Source organism: Solea senegalensis, linkage group LG10 (assembly GCF_019176455.1).
Source record: "Solea senegalensis isolate Sse05_10M linkage group LG10, IFAPA_SoseM_1, whole genome shotgun sequence".
Classification (NCBI taxonomy): domain Eukaryota; kingdom Metazoa; phylum Chordata; class Actinopteri; order Pleuronectiformes; family Soleidae; genus Solea; species Solea senegalensis.
This window is the reverse complement of record NC_058030.1, coordinates 15323708-15343234: the sequence shown is the minus strand read 5'-3', so window position 1 is coordinate 15343234 and position 19527 is coordinate 15323708. Positions and strand designations below refer to the sequence as shown.

Here is a 19527-nt window from a genome sequence, read left to right as displayed (position 1 = left end):
CATTAGCCTCAGAACAGGATCAGCAAAGATGAGAGAAGAGGGGGAAAGTTACACTGGAGAAAGGAGGGATACAGGAAGAACAGAGGAGTTTTCTTGCTGGTCCTCTAACTTTTATATACTAAAAAGGCTTTGGTTAACTGTTACCTCTGTTTCTCTCACATAATGACAGCCATTATAAAAGACAGACTTAATTAAAGCCTGCGTTGTCTGTGCTACAGGACATGTACCTCCCTCCACACACAGCTCAGAACAGTAGAGCACAGATTTCTACACTTTTTTTTCCTCAGTCAAACAAGTGTCAGCAAAAAGGCTGAGTAGGTGCTCCAGGAAAATTCCAGGTTTGTTTTGAGGCTCTGAAGAAAATCTACGCCTGAAGGTACTGACACCACGCCAACGTTAGACAATTTCAGTAGCACAACTTTGGTTTCAAGGTTTATCCTACCTGAGGGCTTCCCAGTGCTTCTAACTGCTCCAGCAGATTGTTCTTGGACTGAGTCACATCTCCTTCCAGCTTGTCATATTCCCTCATTGACCGTTCCAGCTCCTGGTTAGGAAGAAAAAAACTTTGTGAATGACAACATTTGAAAACCACTTATCATAATAGCAACCCTAGGAAAAAAAAAAAAAGATGTGCTTTTGAATGTGTCATATGACTCACAGCGGTGATTCTGGACAGCTCTCTGCAGGTGCTGAGCAGACCGCTCTGCAGTAAGTCTCTCTGCTGGATGACACTCTGCATGGCAGCCGGGTTATCAGCGCCTATCTCTATCTCCTGACTGGCTGAGAGCAGCGCTGTCTCCAGGGTGTGCTGAAGGAACACCAGACACACCAAACACACACGCAGCATGAGCATGTCATTTGTCACCGTAACCTTTCATATCAGCGAACTTTAGCAAAGTTCTATCCAGGTATTTAGGCTGTGGCAAAAGCTCTCAGTGGTTCAAACTTTTATTGAACAATGGCCATTCTTTTTGAGTATGGCACAATAAATGGATAAAAGTGTCTGCTTAATGACATGTAATGTAATACATTTCACGATACAAGTTGACGCATGATATACATGGTCCACGATACTAATAATATCACGATACAACGATTCGGTGATAATCAATATATCGCAAGACAGTCATATAGTGATTATGATATCTGTCTAGAAGAAAAAAGAAAACAAAACGTTAACGTGAAAAGTTTCAAGCACAGTTTCTCTCCATTTATTCACAACGTAGAGAACAAAATGAATGAAGTCTGTGTATTGAACATGGAGGGAGCATCTGTTAACGTAAGCTTTCTCCACCATTAGCCCGCCATGTTTTCCCTCATTCTTCTTTTCCCTCATTCATTTGAGCAGTGCCGCCATGAGGATAAATCAAGTAGTGCCACCCGGCAAATGGACTGTTAACTTTAGTGCACCTTCATTAAAATACGGATATTTGCCCTGGTGTATCCATTACCGTATTGCACGAGGAAGGACAGTGATATAAATCGTTATTTTGACCCATCTCTAATGTCAAATTCCTTAACTATTGCTACATGTGGCGTTACTGTTCAGTTCAGCATAGAATACTGAAGTAACTTTGCTGTCTTTGCTATTACAAGATAATAACACCAGCTACGTTATAGTTCAAAATATGTCTTTTATCCATTTCCAGCTTGAGCTGACTCTTTTTGGTACATTTCGTTGCCACTTTGTTGTTTCGTTGTGTCGTGTAAGGATGTGAAGTGGTGCGTCGTTCAGTCACCTTCTCTCTGTAGAGCTGCTGAAGTTTGTCCTCCTGTGTTCTCACCACTTTATCCTGCTCACACAACCTGCTTAGTTTGGTCTAAACGGAAAACAAAAACATAGAGCGGTGACCAATTACAGACAGTCTGGACGGAGCTTTGTGTCATGCAGAGTATTAACCGTGAACTTACATCAGTGTCCACCTCTCCTGGCATACATGTGTAGGCGTGTTCTCTGTAATCATCTTGACTCAACTGCAAAGAGAGGCAGGACATGAGACGACAGAAAAAAACACCAAATATGCAGACGCACAGAAGCTGGAGATCAAATGCAGCTTCATGACACGGCCCTCTCACTGAGCCACAGCATTAGGCTGCAATTAGAGACTCGTATTTCTCCAACTGTCTCAGTTTGCAAACCAACAATGGAAGAGTGGCCAGTCTAAACAGTCTCCCTGTCTCTCTACCGATTCTGGAGCCTCATGTTAGATCACCCACAGAAGTTTGTCTCCATCAGCAAAAATGAGGGGGCTTTTTTTGGGAAATGCACGGGGAAGGAATGTTAAACAATATTGTTTACTGAAGTCTAGAGTCAGCACATAGGCTCTATGCACCAAATGTGTTTAATCCAGCACATGCTCTGCAGCTCTTCCCTTCACACAGCTGTGCTTCATTGAGAATGTGTTGCAGTGAGTCGAAGTGCAATATTTTTTAAAGATGAAAAAGGAAGTGCAGAAACACTTTCGATATGTTGTCACATAGCTTACAGCAAAAAAAGCCTCCTTTGTCTCTCTTGAAAAAAGACAACAAAGATTACACCTAAAACCAGATCAAATGATTTCTAACTGCATTGGATCCCATGTTTGCAAGTAATGTATTGATCAGCAGTACAGACATAATCCTTTTGTGCTAGTTCTCACTTTGAATTTGAAAAATGACAGCTATCAGCATCTCCCTTTGACTGCCAGAAATGAACTGGAACCTGAACTGAACCAGAGGCATTTTCTTGTTTCTCTTGTTTTAGCCTTTTTTGCTTTTAGTATGTGATCATATCCAAGCTCAGATCAAAGTCTCAGTTCTCCACGATAAAAAGAATGAAACAAAATGTTGTTTTACTTGTACAGCATGTTTAGAATTATTACCCTAATATTACATTCACTGTTGACCAACAGAGTTTAAACAACAAAAAATAACTTACTGGCAAAATACTTTCAGACTCCTCTGTCTGTCCAACGCCTTATGTTCACACGTGTCATTTAATACTGTTTTTTGCCTCAATTCAACCACACGGTTACAGTTAAAGTAGGTGAGACCAAAGAAGCACATGGCATTCCACACAGAGAACATGCAGAGACTTCCACAGACCAGAGAGCTTTACTGTGGTGTTGTGTGGGGAAAACTACAAGTGACAGGAGGAGGAGGAGGTGGAGGTCGAGGGGGGAGACTTCTGGCAGCTGAACAGGTGGGAATGCACTTGGAAATGCAGCTATTGCCAAGCTGGAATGTCTGACAATGAATGAACAACGAGGTGAAGGTGGAGGGAAACTGTCTTCAGCAGCACTTTTACGCCTCATCAGGCAGTCACAAAAGTGGCAAAATGATATCACAGCCATCATCAGACACAAGCTAGCTCTCTAAATCCGTTCCATCGGCAGAGTGGACAAAGGAGGTCAAGACACGCATGTTTTTTTTCCCTCTGTAAACTTTCTCCCTTCCTCCCCCTTCATTCCCTCAAAATGAAGGCGGAGAAAGGGAGAAAGTTTACCTAGAAAAAACGTGTCTTCTTCGATGCCTCCTGGCTATATTAGGAAGGTAAGTCTACTTAATGGTCGGTGCTTAAGTGTGTACACACTTTAACCATTAACGTGCACTAACAACAGGGTTGGACTGACTGGAAAAGAAGTTAAATATAGCATTGGGCTCCCACTGAACTGCAAAAAATAGTATCGCGCTTAGAAAAGAGCAGCGAGCCTATGTGCTAAAAGTTCCAAGTGTGACAATGCAGCATAATTATAATTCTCCTGCCAGGTCCAGAGGGCTGGTGAGAGAAAACACATTCCACAGAGGGTGGTGAAGAATCACACACTGACCTTCACTGGCTCTAGACAAAACAAGATGATTACGAGTGAAGACTACAGTCTACCTACGTGATCGGAGTGAGACCACAGCTTGAACTTTTGATTTGTAGTCTCACTGCTGGCTAAATGTTTTCTACACAGATAGAAACATGTAGAATAAAGGTTAATAAAGGTTAACAGCACCCATACGCAAACCTGAGAGTGAGGAGGGGATTCAACTGCACAGTGAAGCATACACATCAAACTACTCATTTACAAGTCATGCCTATACTCGGCATGACTTCTCATCATAATGGGGGGGAGGGGACAGTCAAAAGCAATGGATGAGGATGAGCTGGCAATACAAACGATACAGGAGGACCATTCTCGAGATGCCACAGAGACTTGGACATCGCATTGCAAAACAGACCAAAAGAACAACAGTGACTGGCGAGGATGAGGCGGAGCAAAGCCTTTGGCTGGCCTTACTTGCTGGTAAAGTTGAGGCCGTGGGGCAGAGTTCTCAATCAAAGAGTGAGTCATGACGATTAAAGGGTCATTTTCCTTCATCTAGTCCAGTGTGGAGAGGAGCGATACAGCAAGTGTCAGTTCACAGCAGTGCTTCAATTCAGAGACAACACCCACAATGTTGTTACATCTCCTTGTGCTCTTTCAGCAAGCATACTCAAACATAAAAGGAAGCATCCACAGTTAACAGGGATGGATACAGCAGTAAGAAGCAATAAGAGACCCTTCAAACGGAATAAGGAGGACACTCTAGGGCAAAATTTCAGTGCTGGCAAATTACATATTAATCAGTGGCTACATGAATCAGCACATTGCATTTATTACTATCACAATAGCAAAGCATTAAATGAGTTTAGTCTATGACAGGAGGAGACAGGGCCATGCTTTCATGCATTACCCCACCTGATTGTCCAAAAACATGAGGTTCCTTTGGAGGTGATGAGAGAGTAAGTCATTCTAGCATCAGCAGCGACGAAGAGAAAAGAGAAGGCAACAGGAGAGTGAGTTGTGTGCGCACTCACGCAAACACACACACTCCTTCATTCACACACACACACACACACATATCATGCACTGTATACCCAAATATAGCCAGGGAAGGAAGGAAGGACAGTAGGACCGATCAAGGTGAAAAAATGAGTTCAGGCTCCAGGTGTACCGAACAAAGTAACAGAATGAGAACAATGATGGCCCAAGTTCCTTTCAAACTAAAGGACCATGTATATTCTTTTAAATGGGTCTGGTGAAAAAAACACCTTGAAATCAGGAAGCTGAGGTTGAAAGATCACGTAAATAATACAACTATTCCAGTACTATCTTACTGTTTCTGCATAAACTAAAGTAAGTAGCTGTTCTGGTAAATAAATACCTCAAAATAACTATGGAAAAGAAAGTAAAGACTTAAAAGCAAAGTCATCACTAACCCTTATCACTCAAATTCAACCAATTCACCACTTCAAGCCTGGTTGACCTACATGAGCAATGGTCAAATCTGTAATCAGTCCTCTTAGAAAAGACTAACACTGTGAATCCTGAATTGATATTAACATTTGCCAGTGGCCTCGACCTCTTTAGCTGATCACTCTTTAAGCTGCGCAGTGGCTTTAAGCTTCATTTCTGGGTAACATCTCTCTGGACTCCTCATGGAGAAATAAATGAATCAATTTGACAGCTTTGCTCATGCTGACATGGCACAAACGTGATAATCTCCTCACACTACAAAAAGGCAGAATTTAGTTTTAAAATAATAACATTTTTGTTTTTTGCAAGAATACAAGTTTATTATTATTATTTTTATTGTTGTCATCATTATTATTATTATTATTAGTTCCTTTCCCTATACATCAGCCACGTGTGAAGACCAAAAAAAGATCCTCTGGATCAAGATGGATCATGTGTGAGGGTGAAGATGGCATACACACTGCACACTAACACACACGCCTGCAGAGGAATCTCTGGGGGCCTGACCTTTGGGTTGTCGCCATCCATGTTTAGTTGCATAAGCTGTGCTACAGTGTGCTCCCGGATACTGTTTAGCTCTGCTTGCTGCCGCCGCAGCTTTATCAGAAGCAGAGTCAGTTCCTCTGGCTTCAAGGGAGGCGGGGAAAAACAGCCACAATGAAACAAAGACACATCCCGGAGGGAGTGGGAGAAAAAAGGAGAGAACACACCAGGACAGGAGATTTAGAAGTATCAGGCTCCTAAAGGAATAGGTGAAAAGTTGTTATGTCCAGGTACTGAGTTTTCATGCAGCTCAGGATCTTGAGATGATCCACAATGCTATCACTGTCAGCCACGTCATGCAAAACCAACAGGTCCGTCTAAGACGGGAGAGTAAAGCATTTATAGCAAAATCTTTATCAGAACCGTGAGGACAAAGTACCATGTGAACACACCCCAAATCCTACCACTTGGAACAATGTAAATCTGAGCATTGCCTAAATCTGTGTGTAAAGTTACAGTCGTGATGCATTTGTGGAGGCAAATGAAAGACAGAGAGAGGCAGGTGGTGTTACAAAAATAGCCTTACGTTTGTGTCTATGTGTAGAACCCGAGGAAATGACTGGGTGGTATATTACAGATATTCATACGCATATCTTCACTGCGGAGCAACTGAACCAGGGCAGACAGAAAGCAGTGTTAGACACGGAACTTACTGTTTTGCCTTGGAGAGACTGGGCAGTGATGGTCTGGACTGGGATCCCTGCAGGCATGGACCTCCTATCAGGTGGGTACGCATACTGCAGGACACAGTGAATCAAACTGTGGGTAACACTATCTGCTGTTCTGATTAATTACTTTTAGCCAAAGGCTTGAATCAAACACGAAGAAAAGCATTAGAAGCTTTTAATTATCTGATAGTTTGGTTTGCAGTGATTAAGTGAACATAACATATATATATTAGGGAAGCATGACATTGGATTTTTCTTGTGTTGTAGTCACAAAAAAAGTAGATCTTGGTGTGTCTCCGACAATACATTTTAAAGCCGATACGGATGCATCCCTAGCATTTAAGTATACAACATGTAGGTTGTTGTTATATGGGAAAAATCATGACTTAATGCAAATATACCATTTTACATGGCTGAATCACCTCTTCACCATCTGCCTGAACTGACCTTGCTGAGTGGAGGCCGTTGCCGTCTGTCAATGCTCAGGTCTCTTCTGTACATGGGGGAGGAGACCTCAGAGTGACCACTGTTCGTGTTGTAAGACCTCATTGGAGAGTAGCCACCGTACATGGATATGGAGCCATGGGAGGGTGAAGGGGGGATGGAGTGGCTCGGTGCGGCATGCTCCGACAGGTTGATCATGGTTTTGGGACTAGCCATGTTGCTGTACAGCCCTGGCGGCCTGGTGTACGCCTGCCTCTGCCGCCACTCGTACAACTGCCACATGGTGTCATCGCGCATGGAGCGGCGGTTGTCCGATGGCAAGGGACCCAAGATCTGGTCGTACAATGATGGCGACATACTACAGATGCTGTCCCGCTGTGCCATGCTGTTCCTGGGCATACTGCGGTAGCCATCTCCATAATTAGGCATGTAGGGTACCCGATGGCTTGGCATGTTTCTAGGCAGTGTCTGGTATGATGTGATACTGTGGAGAAAGAAAAAAATATTAGATGGAGTTCAGTAAAAGTCAGTCAGTAGCAGACAATTATTTCTCACATAGTTGGGCAAAAATATGCTTAAGCCCTCAAAACAGTCTGTTATAAAACCTTAATAATTATTCAGTGTCTTTCTGTATTTGCCCAAAATGTGACTTTGTTGAATATATTACAGGGTAGTCTTGAGAGGTTCAGAGAAGATAAGTAGTTTATTGTCAATTACATAAACATCACCAGTCTGGTCATCAAATTGGATCAAAGCTATATTCACATCCTCTGCTGTGGATGTGTCTGAATAGCACAGAGCATAAACTTGATCACAGTATGCAACACCAGTAGGTCACTGCGTGCTATGAGTGAATACTTTTCTTTCATGTCTTTACTAGACAGAGAGAATCAAAAAAGCCAGAGGACAAATTAGACCTTTCCAGTGACAACAAAGCTTCCAACGTGGGTTCAAAGTCAGTGCAGCTGGCAGTCAGAGCTTCCTATTAAGACTCCCTGACAGATCCTGCCTACATCACTCACTGGTCTGTAAAACCAAAAAGTGCTTTAAAAAAAAAAAAAAAAAGAAGCTTGTGCCAACATGGAAAATAAACAACACCGACAGTTGAACCAAGAGAGAGAGAACAGGGAAGATCAAGTCCTCTTCATGTGTTGCTCAAAGTAGGTCTGTATAAACCTTTCTTAAAATCAACTTGATTAGAGAGTGAAAAAGAGACTGTGCCAAACCTAAGCACAAGCTGGGCAACCAGATGGAGACAGACATGTAGAGAGGGTTTAACAACAGGGTCAGAGGCTCTGCTTGGCTATTGTTTATCCCCAATCTATTTACTGGTACAGCTAATAGTGTAATACTTGCAGGGTTCTAGCTCGTGCGTTTTAGCGTAACAGCCCGTTATGCCATCATTTGCGACATAACGGGCTAATTTTGCCCATCAGTGTCAATACCGTGCCGATCTCCTTGCTGTAACATATCGTGTCCGTGGCTACTGTGATCTAATCACGTAGTATCGACTAGTATCGCATCATATTTCACACCATGCACGACATTTCTCACACTGAGCAGTGAGTAATCTATGGATCGATGATGCAAAGGCAGATTGCTTTGCGTAGTTCATTCATACAGCTGTCTTGAATAAGCAACCTATCAGCCAATCAGAAAATAGAATTTCTGGGTTGCAGAGTTGCTGGGGAGAGTCTGCAAATAGGTTTCCGCTGCATTACCCATTCCACGTAGGCGCAGGAACTCGCAAGAATCCTGTGAATGTGTGTACAGGTTTCGAATGAAAGAGCACGGTCAGGTAATCACTGCTTATTAAAGTGTAAGTTTGAAGTGTAAAGAGTAATGTTTGCCTGGTTTTTTCCCCTAAGCCATCAAAGAGCCCTGCATTATGCTAAAATAAAATCCTGGCTAGAACCCTGACTTGTGTGTTCAAATAATGGAAGGAGGCCTGTGTGATTCATCTGGCTTCAAACGACAAATCTTTAAAAAGAAATGAGACAATGCTTTGGAAAATGAGAGTGTGCAAAATGTCCTGTTTGAATCAGCAGCTCCACACTGGACTAAGTTTAGTCAGGCTCCACTTCTTGTTGAAGTGGGACAAAATTGGCCTCCTGTGTCATGACCTAAAAACAGTTGGTGCCAATATATTTTCTCTTTCGTGGCACACATACATGTATCTTGAGATCTCACAATGAAGTCACTGAATTTTTTTTGAACGATTTTTCTCATGCTACAAAATGCTCTTGAAATGAAACCAACCTCCTGGTGTCATCGTCCTGGTTGCGTCCTTTTTGTGAGCGAACCCACTGCTCCAGTTGCTGCATAGAGCTGGTCCTACTCAGTGTGCGGTCTGGCTCGTGGGTGGGACTTCGCCGTGGAGGGACACTGGCTCCGTCACTTGGATGCTGTTCACCGGATCCATTGACCTGGGGGCTACGGTGGGACCCGTCCACATTACCTGGACTCTGTGGTGCAGCGATGTTGGCCTGAACAGCTGCTGCCTGTGCTGGCTGCAGTTTGATACTGTTTATCTTGGTGAGTGGACGTTCACACTCTGCCCCGTCCGTTTGGAACCCGTACCGCTCAGCATCTCTCTGCTTCCTCTCCTCTTCCACGGGGGCGGCTGCGATGGCCGCGGTGCACTCGAGGTTGACCTCGCGGTTGCGTTCATTGTTCTGGATTTCGGGCTGTGTGAGTGGTGGCCTGTGGTTCGTCACGTGGTTGATTTCTTGTGGTCCACACTGCTCCACTTTTAGTTGGTTCAATCTGGTAAGAAAAAAAAAGAAGAAAAAAAACACCTTAGTATGAAGAGAAAGGAAAAATCTTAGATCTCGTGGTGTCCAAAAATCAATCAAGACACACAAGAGCAGTGACGGGAATGTGATAACTTAGTCATCTTGTGCCACAGATCGCCAGGAAAAGATGAAACTAAAGTATAATCTCGAGCTAATGTAATGCTTTTAAAAATGTGATAATAAGATAACACAGTGCCTCCTCCAGCTGCTAGGGGAGACCAAGCGTGTAAAAGGAAATTAGATACCCCTAATAAAACGCTTCTTCTTTTGAGGCACATCTCAGGGCCCTGTAATCCATTTGCAGCTCCCTCCTTGCCTCCTCTCTACAAGACCTATCCAACTCTGTGGTCATTAGGGAGGTCTCAAGAGGTAACAGACACCACTGTGGTAGTGGTGTCGGATGGACACAAGGTCACAACTTCAAAGTTCTGCAAATTCCCCCCAGCAGCACAGCTCACTGGGGTAGCAGTAAGAGGGCATTCGGGAAGGCATTCCTTCACAGTTTCCACTTGTATCATTTTAAATAGCAGCACAAGTCACATAATGTGTTTTCCAGGCCTTTGTGGCTCCACTAGCCCAGTAGCGCACATGTGTATTAGGGTCTATAAAAGTCTGCATGCATTTCACGCATGTATGTTTAAAGAAGAGATTATAGAAAGACCTAAGGAAAAGGCCCTGAGAGAAGGAGGAGGTTTTTCTGAAGACTGGAACTCTCTCATTTTGCACACCACTCGCCAGCTTAAAATCGACTGTATAGCTCTGATAATAAAACAACAGTATTGCTGTGGATGATTTCAAGACATCAGATTCTTTACATTAAAATATCATTTGCTGGGCTTTATCATGCCGTTACAATAGGTGGTATCTGCACAGTCTTAAAACAGCATCAAATTCCACAGTGCTATTCAGTGGATTTCAGGGACTCGAGCTCTGTTAATTACAGAGCACTTTACCATTATGCCTCCACTCGTCCATGAAAAGGGAGGAGCATTGGACCAGTGGGCTGCCAAATGACAGACATTAAACACACTTTAAAAGAAGGAAGGAAAGACCCCTGTGATCCTGATTAGCTAGTGCAGCTCTGCACGACATCTTCTGAGTGCACATGTATGCCTCCATAATAAACTTAATATGTCATTTTTACACAATAAAAGATAGTCACAGCTTTCTTAAGCAACCCCAGATGAAAATGGTGTTGAAAGAGGGATTTAAAAACATTTATAGTACAAACCCTACAAAAAGAAAACCGAAAAATTCAAAGTCATCATGAAAAGAGCTCCCCTTGTCAAACAGTCAGGCTCTGTCTAAAAATGAATACTTTTGTTGATTTGCTTACAAACCTTTTGACTGGATCTGAATGCACGAGTGCCGCGTCGGTCATCACCTTCATCCATGACTCCATTTCCATGGCTGTGTCAGTGCAAAAATAGTATGTCCGCATGTTGGGATGTGTCGCCTGTGAGGGTCAGGGAACAGTGACAAACACACACGGTAACCTGGAAGAGAGAGGACGTGTAAATGAGAAACACGCAAAGCTGTAGAGACACTTTGTGAAAACATAACTTAAATTTGTGTCATATTTATTAGCAAATAAAAGGTGGAAAAAGCTGTGAAATGCTCATGGTCGCAGACATCTGTACATCCACATAAATCAAACGAGTCACCTGAGTATCATGCATACCACTGGATTAGAGCAGTTAATCTACCACAGTACTGTAGGACTTACCATGCAGTCCATTGAATGGGAGACACATTGTTCCGCTGTTGCTCTTCCCTCGCAGCGAACAAAGCAATTTATTGTTATAGCCCGACATAGAAAGAGAAAAACAGAATGTTTGGTGAACAACCTCAATATCCTGTTTACCAATGAAAACAAAAGAAGCACTTTCATTGCTCCATTCGCATCGGAATCATCTTGAGAAATAACTTTTTACTGACATGGGCCATTTGGTCACAAATAGAAGAGGCGGGGAGAATGAAATAGTATGCAGTCAAAAAGCCCTGCTCCTATGTAAATCACTGGAAGCCTCAACTCTCTCCTTCAGCCTGAGTCAAAGTTGGAAAAAGAGAGGGCTGTGTGGTTTGAGAGACCTTGAGCAGACTCCTGGGCGTCTGTGTTTGGCCGCCTTGGCAGGACAACTCTGTTGTCTCTTCGGGTTTACGAGGGACCCACAGTCAAATATTGTACACGCCACTGAGATCCCGTAAAATATGCCTGTTGCCCAATAACTTTGGGTTTCCGAGTCAAACAAGAGTATTGTACTACACCACAGGCAGTAGCTGTGACCAAGGCAAGTGTTTTCTTTGCTTTCTTAGCTTCAGGAAAAGCCGCTCTCACTTTCTCCACTAATCCTTTCATTTACTGATAAAAGATAGACAATATAAACTATTCCCCTGCTCAGAACATCAACAGAAAACATTTGATTATCTCTGCTATCAAAAAGAGGATCTGACTCAACATTTTTCTTGACAGTTCTTTGTCCTTGCTTGTGTTTGTGTGCGTTATATTACTAAATCTTGCTAAAAAAAAAAAAAACGTATTTCTTTGTGACAGACAAAAAAGTTCATTGTAAGTCTAGCAGTGAGCAATTAATGTTTCAAAAACCTTTTTTGCCTTGCATCATTTTACTGTTGACAGAAAATGATTCCCAAATGAAAAAGGAAACACATTTCAAGGAAATTAAACACTTATTTATATGCTAAAGAAAACACTGTGGCTTAAAGTATGACCACCACAGTAAAACAGATTTCTTAGTTAGAGCTCTTTCTTTCAAAGCTCTACATCGACTTAACCATAACAAGTGGACACTAACACAGTTTGAGAGGACAGAGAACATGCACTGACCTTGAAGGCATATTTTCTGTTAATGTGATCGTCCACAGACAGCATGGATACGTGAAAGCTTGGTAGGAGGATGCTGCCAAGTATCCCCTCCTCTTTTTCATCTGCAGCAAAAACAAAATCACAAACAAATCATGTCAACACAAAGCACTGGAGGTTATTTGATATGATCATGTGTCAACACATCTCGTGATGAACATTAAATTGTAAACATTAATAGAGAATTAAGTCCAATACACGAGGGGGGTTGTGTTGGTCGGATTCGCAGAAGGAACAGAGTCCAGTCAGCAGAAAAGTGAGCATTGATTCAATGTCCTGGACAGCACATCCTCATTAAGTTAGCAGACAGGGAAAAACATCGACAATGGAGCACTCTCCACTGGGGGGATTACAGCGGACAGAGCACAGAGTTTTGCACCCAGAATTGCTTAACCTACCAATTTGAAAAAGGCAACCTGCACTGCTTTTAGACAACAGGACAAAATACATGGAGCAATTACTGCTGCAGCACAGTGTGTGTGTGTGTGTGTGCGTGTGCATTTGTACGAGTGTTGACTGTGGGTGTGATGGAAAAGCCATGAGCTTTTGACAGGAACAAGTGAGACCTCATTAATGCCGAGTTATATTTCTGGAAATTAAAATCTGTACTCAGGTCGACCGCTGCAGGGATGTCGATAGGCACGCAACCTGTCCACCTCATTTGTCCTTGAGGAAGTGAGTTTGCTCAACATACGTGTCAGTGTGGCCATGGTAGACAAACTGGTGAGGTGTCAGAGCCGACATCGTGTTACGATGCCTCTTTCTGAGGAGTACAACCGTCGCAGTAGGGGCCGCTCATAACATGCACTCACTCGCCTTTCCAACAACGACATCCAAAAGTGTGTATTAATGTGTGATAAAAAAATGTTATGTTTGTTTTGTCACTGGGGAATTGTTCCTTTAATTGTGTGTGTGTGTGTAAAACAGCTGATCTTTTTGCACAGGGTTCGGTCTTCTTTTTTCGCATAAAAAACCACAGCATTTGGTCCTTTCATTCATCTCCATGCTCCAGCTGTGGATCCCAGGAGTCACAAGATTGAAAACATGTCAACATCTCTGCCCCCTGGTAGTTCACAGGTATAGGAGCTGCAGTATATCTCATATATCGCATCCTTTGCTGAAGTTTTAACGACTGAAAGACACCTCTATTCCCCAGCATCAGCTTTACCTGAGTCTAGTAGTCCTGTATTTATTTATTCATCTTGGCGCTGTGCCTCTATCTATAAAATGCACACAAACACAGTCGGTTTTGCAGAACAAACTGCACACAAGTCAATGTTGTGGGAGATCCTGAATGCGCAGTATTAAAATACACTACCCTGATCCTTGCAACAGAAAGCTGTTGTGTTGAGTTAGGGTGGCAGCGAGGATCATCACCTCTCTGCCCACTCCCTGCTGATGGATACAATTTCCCTACATGTTTGTCTGTATAAAGCCGGGGCCTGCTGCCGTCTGTAGCTTTTGTCAGTCAGTGGGCGGAAAGAAAGAGACAGGACTGCAGACACCAGAAATAACACAGGCTGGATGTCATCCTGATCAGCGGAAATGATGACTGTATCGGCATCAAGTGAGCAGAAGAGCACTGTGATATGTGAACTGTTGCCGCCGAGATATTGTCAGTAACTGCAGCAGCGGCACACCGCGCACCCCGAGGGATTCACCGTGTTCTTCTTTTCTCAATAAGCAAGTTCTCAGTCGTTCTCCGGACACAGCTGTGTCAATATTTTGTACGATCATTAGTACTGCACGAGAGAGGCTGAAAAACCCAAGTCAACAGCAGCTTATGAAAAAGATCACATCGAACACTTGCAAATGTAGCTAAGAAGAGGATTTATGAAGACTGCTTCAAAACTGGACCAGGATTCCACAGAAGAGACAGTGGTAGTGGCCGTATAAAGAAAACATCAAGCTTGCACTTTGGTCAAAGTACAACATTTAATTATTTGGTCAGAAAAGCATTGGTTCCAACCATTAGCTTTACCACTTATCCTTTGAGAGTCATGGGGGAGCTGGAGCTAATCCCAGCTCACATTTAATGGGCGGCAGGTTCAATCTGGACAGTTCGCTAGTCCATCACAGAGGGAAAAAACAAAAAAAAGTCTTCAATCCGCTTCATGTCTTTTGTTTGTGGGAGGAAGTCAGAGTATGGGAAACAGGAAAACTACCCAAACAACAGAATTAAAACAAGTTCCGCTTCTTCAATGTGAATATTTTCTGATTTCTTCGCTCCATAGAACAAGAAAATCATTACAACTGAATCTGTTTTGGTTTGCGGAACAAAACGAGACATTTGAGAACATCATCACTTCCAGGTTTGAAAAAAACTTGACTAATTGAGAAAATAATCGACAGATTAAGAGATGATGAAAATAATCATTAGTTGTAGCCCTAAGAACATGCCACTGTTGCCCCATTCAGTGGAAAATATTAGTTGGCGTTACTAAATTAATCAACTGTCTAAATACCACAGTAGTAATACAGTATGACAGGGCTCCCTATGATGTGGAATTAGAGGAGGCTTTGTAAATATTAGCATAATACATTCCATTTGATGTACAGTATCTGGATCCAAGAATTATGTGAGTATGCAAACAGTGTATTAATAGAGCATCAACTCACAATGTGAAATTCAATTTCCTGCTACGCTTTCTCTTAAAAAAGAAGAAGAAAAAGAATGATGTCCCTTTCTAAGCCCCATTTAAAGCCCTGGCTTTGCTTGAGGAAAAATGATCTCTGATATATATTAAGTCAGATGACAGGAGAAGCGTTTCAATTAGAGTGTCTTTTCAGTTGGCCCTGAAGGGCTGCTTACTACAGGGACTCGGTTTGCCAAGAACACAGCTTATGGGACTGGAAAGGTCACCGCAGCTAAGTGAACTAGTAATGAAACTATTAATTGTTCAAAGCACTCACATAAAAATGAGATATGTCGTTACCTGAGAGGACAGGAGGACTCACCTCTGTAGTAGAAGAGACACATGTCGGACAACACGAACCACCTCTTTTTCCACAGCTTCATCCCTGTACTGTCCTACAGAGAGACCAGAGGGATATGATACAGTCACTCCACCACTACATTAGTGAGACGGCAATAAAATGACACAGAAAAAGGAAATTCAACTTCTGTGCATGTGAATAGAATAGAAATACATACAGTAGGTTATGCTTCCACTTTTTTCAAATAGTCTATATGGTGGTGTAAATGCTTCCTTAGACTCTGGACGTTTGGAATTCCACATGTTCATATGATGGAATAAGTCTACTTTGTTTATGTCGGGGGAAGTATTTGATTTCTGCTATGAATTGAACACAATAGAGAGAGTCTTCAACTGCATTTTCAACCTGGTAGTTGCATTTGACTTTCAAATCACAGCATTCTGTTCAGTGGCCAGCAACAGAATGTGCTTAAGTTTTTCTTCAGTATCATTATGCCATGATCAAGGGGGTTTTTCCAGGCTGCTGCTTGAAAAGGATGAAGGGTGAGGAAAAGGGTATTAACTCTCCCATTTTGCTTTAATGGAAAACTTGAGCCGCGACCTTATTCGTGGATTCTAACCCGAGACAAAAGCAGAGGGAGGGACCCCGACAACTCTGTCATTATGGTCAAATGGCATGTGGTCTGCAGTTTACTTTAGATGGAAATTCAGTTCTGTGAATCAGCATGTTTAACACATTAGTAGAAAAAGAAGGGGGAAAAAAAGAATCACATTACCAGATGCTGTTTAGTTTGGTCATGACATTTAAAATGTCTCCTCATTCTCTCTGTACAATTTAAGTCTTAACCGCCCAGTTTACCGTGTGTTAATATATAAACGTTGATGTTTAATATTCCTCTGTTCAGATGGGAAGAAGAAAAAAACCAAGGCTTTCACAGAGCACATCAATCACAATGATATTCTGTTCTCCTCCTTTTTCTCCAGCTCCCAGTTTCCAATAAGAATGGCAAATAAAAGTGTAAATCCAGCTTTCATTGAGGGTAGCAGATTTGTGAGTCTTTAGCTTGATCTATAGCACCCCTGATTGAGGTCCCCAAAGAAATAGCAGCTGGCAGCTCTACCAAAGGAAGCCATCATGTGCTCACAAAGCTAAACGCAATCAAAGCTGAATGAGTCTCCCACTTAGGGAAGCATTGAGTCCTGTCTGACCAAGAGATGCTTCAAGCATCCACTCCTAACCACAGAGCTGTGTTGAAGGATTGGTATTCAAACAATGCCCATGCTGCTTGACTTGGCGGAGTGAAAAAACTGGACAAAGAAATCAAATCCTGTAAGACATCAAAAAGCTTCCCTTGCCTTCCTCTTAAGGCGTTACAGAAAAGGGGGAGAACAAGTGTTCTCTGTGTATAAAGGAAAAAAAAAATACAGGTTGCAATTATAAGACCATTAATATCATTGCTTGCTTATAAATGCATTGAGTGGAACAATAAACAATCATTAAGTCTACTGTTACTGCTGTAATATAACAACTTCTATTGTGTTTGGCCATTGTAATTTCCAGTAAATGCATGATCCGGAAAAAGGTGTAAAAGTGACACCTCTAATTTCAAGAGGTGTGGCCAACAGACGTGGAAGAAAACGCATCTGTACACAATTGGATAGACTTACAACCGGTCGGACCAACGATCCAACAACAGAAGACGTGTCAACAGACGTGCTTGTTGTACTTTTGTAGTGTTGTAGGAGCAATGGCTTTTGCAAGTAACTTAAACTGGAAGCAACAGCCAAATCAAAAGACAGCTGCTTTTGGGGGGGGCTGCCATGTTGGATGTACGCATCATTAAAGCTGTTGGACGTTGCCTCTCTGTCGTCATCGCATTAACGGGCTTAGTGATTGGTTCCCTTTTATTTTCTTTTTGTAGGAGATTTTGAAGTTGGCCAAATGTCAGCTTACACTAACTAAAGCCTGGCTAAAACTGGATTCTTGGATTCTAACACCTATGTTAAGATAGAGATTAAAAACAGATAACTGTGGATTTGTGATGACATGTTTCATTCTGTTTGACTTCGTCTGTCCAACTCATGAACACATATCAGACAACCTGAACCATACACCAGTACAATATATCTCTGATAGGCCACCGCTGGCTGATTTTATCTTAATACTGTATTACAGAAAGCTGTTTGAATGAAATACAGTGAGGGGGAAGCACTAAAGACAGTAGAATTTATCCTTAGATGGAAAAGAAAGTCTGGACCAAATTTCACAGGAATCCATCTACAGTCATCTACAGGACGTGTCACGAGAATGATTCATATGATTTACTGGACAAAATGTTTTCTTTAAATTCATATCGTGTTGCTCACCTGTTTGTAAAGCCAGTTTTTCTTCACCACTGGAGCGCCGGGATTCCTCCTGATAGAGTTGGATCTCTTCCCAAAATTATGAATCTTTTTGGAAGGCCTTGAGGGCTGGAAAGAAAAACAACAATTTATATACATTTGTCAACCTTTAATTTAGTTTTTTTTTTTATATCTATATATAGATATATATATTCAGGTGGGTATATGTTTAATTCCTGACGGACGTGTGTGATAATCTCATGATAATCGTGTGTGTCACTCACTCTTCCCGCTGGGCTGCTGGGGTTTGCGGCGTAGTCGGAGCCGCCTGTGGAGTTAGTGGCGTCGTTCATGATGTTTAGTGCTGGATCTTTCTTCTCATTCGCTGGCACTTTGGAGGCAGATCTTTAAAAAGAAAACAAAGATCACGCAGGGCAGTCATCATTCTGAGAAATAGACGTCCTATTTATGTTGAACGACCTCAATAAAAGACGAAGAACAGGAGAAGCTGCTTTCATAGTCTGTTCCCCGATAATTCCTCTGAAGTTCAAACCGTTATAATGAGACCTCAAATTGGGCCGATGAATCAAACCAATTACTCCCACTATGTCACTGCAGATTCAACTCTCTAACAACTGCAAACTCTGCACAACATACTGGACCGGAGCAGCTGAAGCAGTGAATCGGGCAAGGAGTCTATAAACATTTTCTTTTCTTTTTTTTTAACATTTTGGAGCATATTATTCTCAATAGATTTGAAACTGGATAAAACACCTTGTGAAATAAGTTGCTTTTGCCTCGAGGAGATGTCCTACATCTCAGGAAGGGAACAATATTGTGGTTTTGAGGGAAGACTGGGAAACTAGAGTCGACTGCAGCGGTTTAAAAAAAAAAGTGCAATCTCTAAGAAATTGTGGTTCCAGGTCACTGGATAAGAAACTGTGAGCTCCACACTAAACCCTCCCTCTCTGCTGCTAATTTAGGATTCCAACAGTCATGGACTTCTGACAAGGTGGCATGAATGAGGCATTTAAAGCTATAGTGCAAAACCTTTGAATATAAATTTTGAATTATAAATAAATGTCCTCGTCTCCAACACAATGCTGTTTAAGCGAATCCAGCTGTGCGTGACTTTCTGGGTATTCCTGGTTCAGCCTTCAGTCGCTTTCCATGTCTCAGACACATGGACACAACTAATAACATGAGAAGCAAAAACATGCTTTGATACTGAAGGTGATCACAGAGAGATCACAGAGAGAACATCAGCTCCGTTGGCAACAGACAGTGGATGATCTCACTTCCATGCAGCACAGCAACAGATCTTATACAACCTACAGACCGTTGAGAAAAATGATGAAGTGAAACAATGAGGACCAGAGTGTGCTTTTTGTTGTATCTGTATTTAGAAGATGTTAAAGCTTGAGGTTCCGTTTCCATTAACAATAAAGCCTCATTATTGATTTACATTAAAAGGAGACCTTTATTATTTCTTTTATTGGATTTCACTGACTTGTCTTTAAATGGCTAAATGTTCTGTGTATTGGAATGTGACTGACTTTATATCTGAAGGTCACCATCAGGGTGGACGAGTGTGTGACTAATGCTCTCTCATGTTGAATTACACACAATTTTCAGCTCCCCACTTCAAAAATA

At 42.1% G+C, this 19527-nt stretch overlaps 1 protein-coding gene across 8 annotated transcripts in view; it reads right to left on the bottom strand.

Annotated features, from left to right (window-relative positions):
* LOC122776472 (pleckstrin homology domain-containing family A member 5-like) overlaps positions 1-19527 on the bottom strand; it is a 92731-nt gene that overhangs the window by 9974 nt on the left and 63230 nt on the right. For 2 of the 8 annotated variants that reach the window (XM_044037028.1, XM_044037033.1), the window contains 15 exons: positions 18159-18279; positions 17899-18003; positions 15554-15626; positions 12560-12660; positions 11055-11170; positions 9179-9685; positions 6923-7403; positions 6461-6544; positions 5772-5891; positions 4707-4760; positions 4266-4346; positions 1912-1974; positions 1740-1820; positions 659-808; positions 443-544 (listed from right to left, as the gene is read on the bottom strand). In XM_044037028.1, the coding sequence (XP_043892963.1) occupies positions 443-544; positions 659-808; positions 1740-1820; positions 1912-1974; positions 4266-4346; positions 4707-4760; positions 5772-5891; positions 6461-6544; positions 6923-7403; positions 9179-9685; positions 11055-11170; positions 12560-12660; positions 15554-15626; positions 17899-18003; positions 18159-18279 (2239 nt within the window). Of the gene's footprint in view, positions 1-442; positions 545-658; positions 809-1739; positions 1821-1911; positions 1975-4265; positions 4398-4706; positions 4761-5771; positions 5892-6460; positions 6545-6922; positions 7404-9178; positions 9686-11054; positions 11171-12559; positions 12661-15553; positions 15627-17898; positions 18004-18158; positions 18280-19527 lie in introns of those variants that run through there. The other 6 variants (XM_044037030.1, XM_044037032.1, XM_044037031.1 and 3 more) reach the window with 4 other exon arrangements.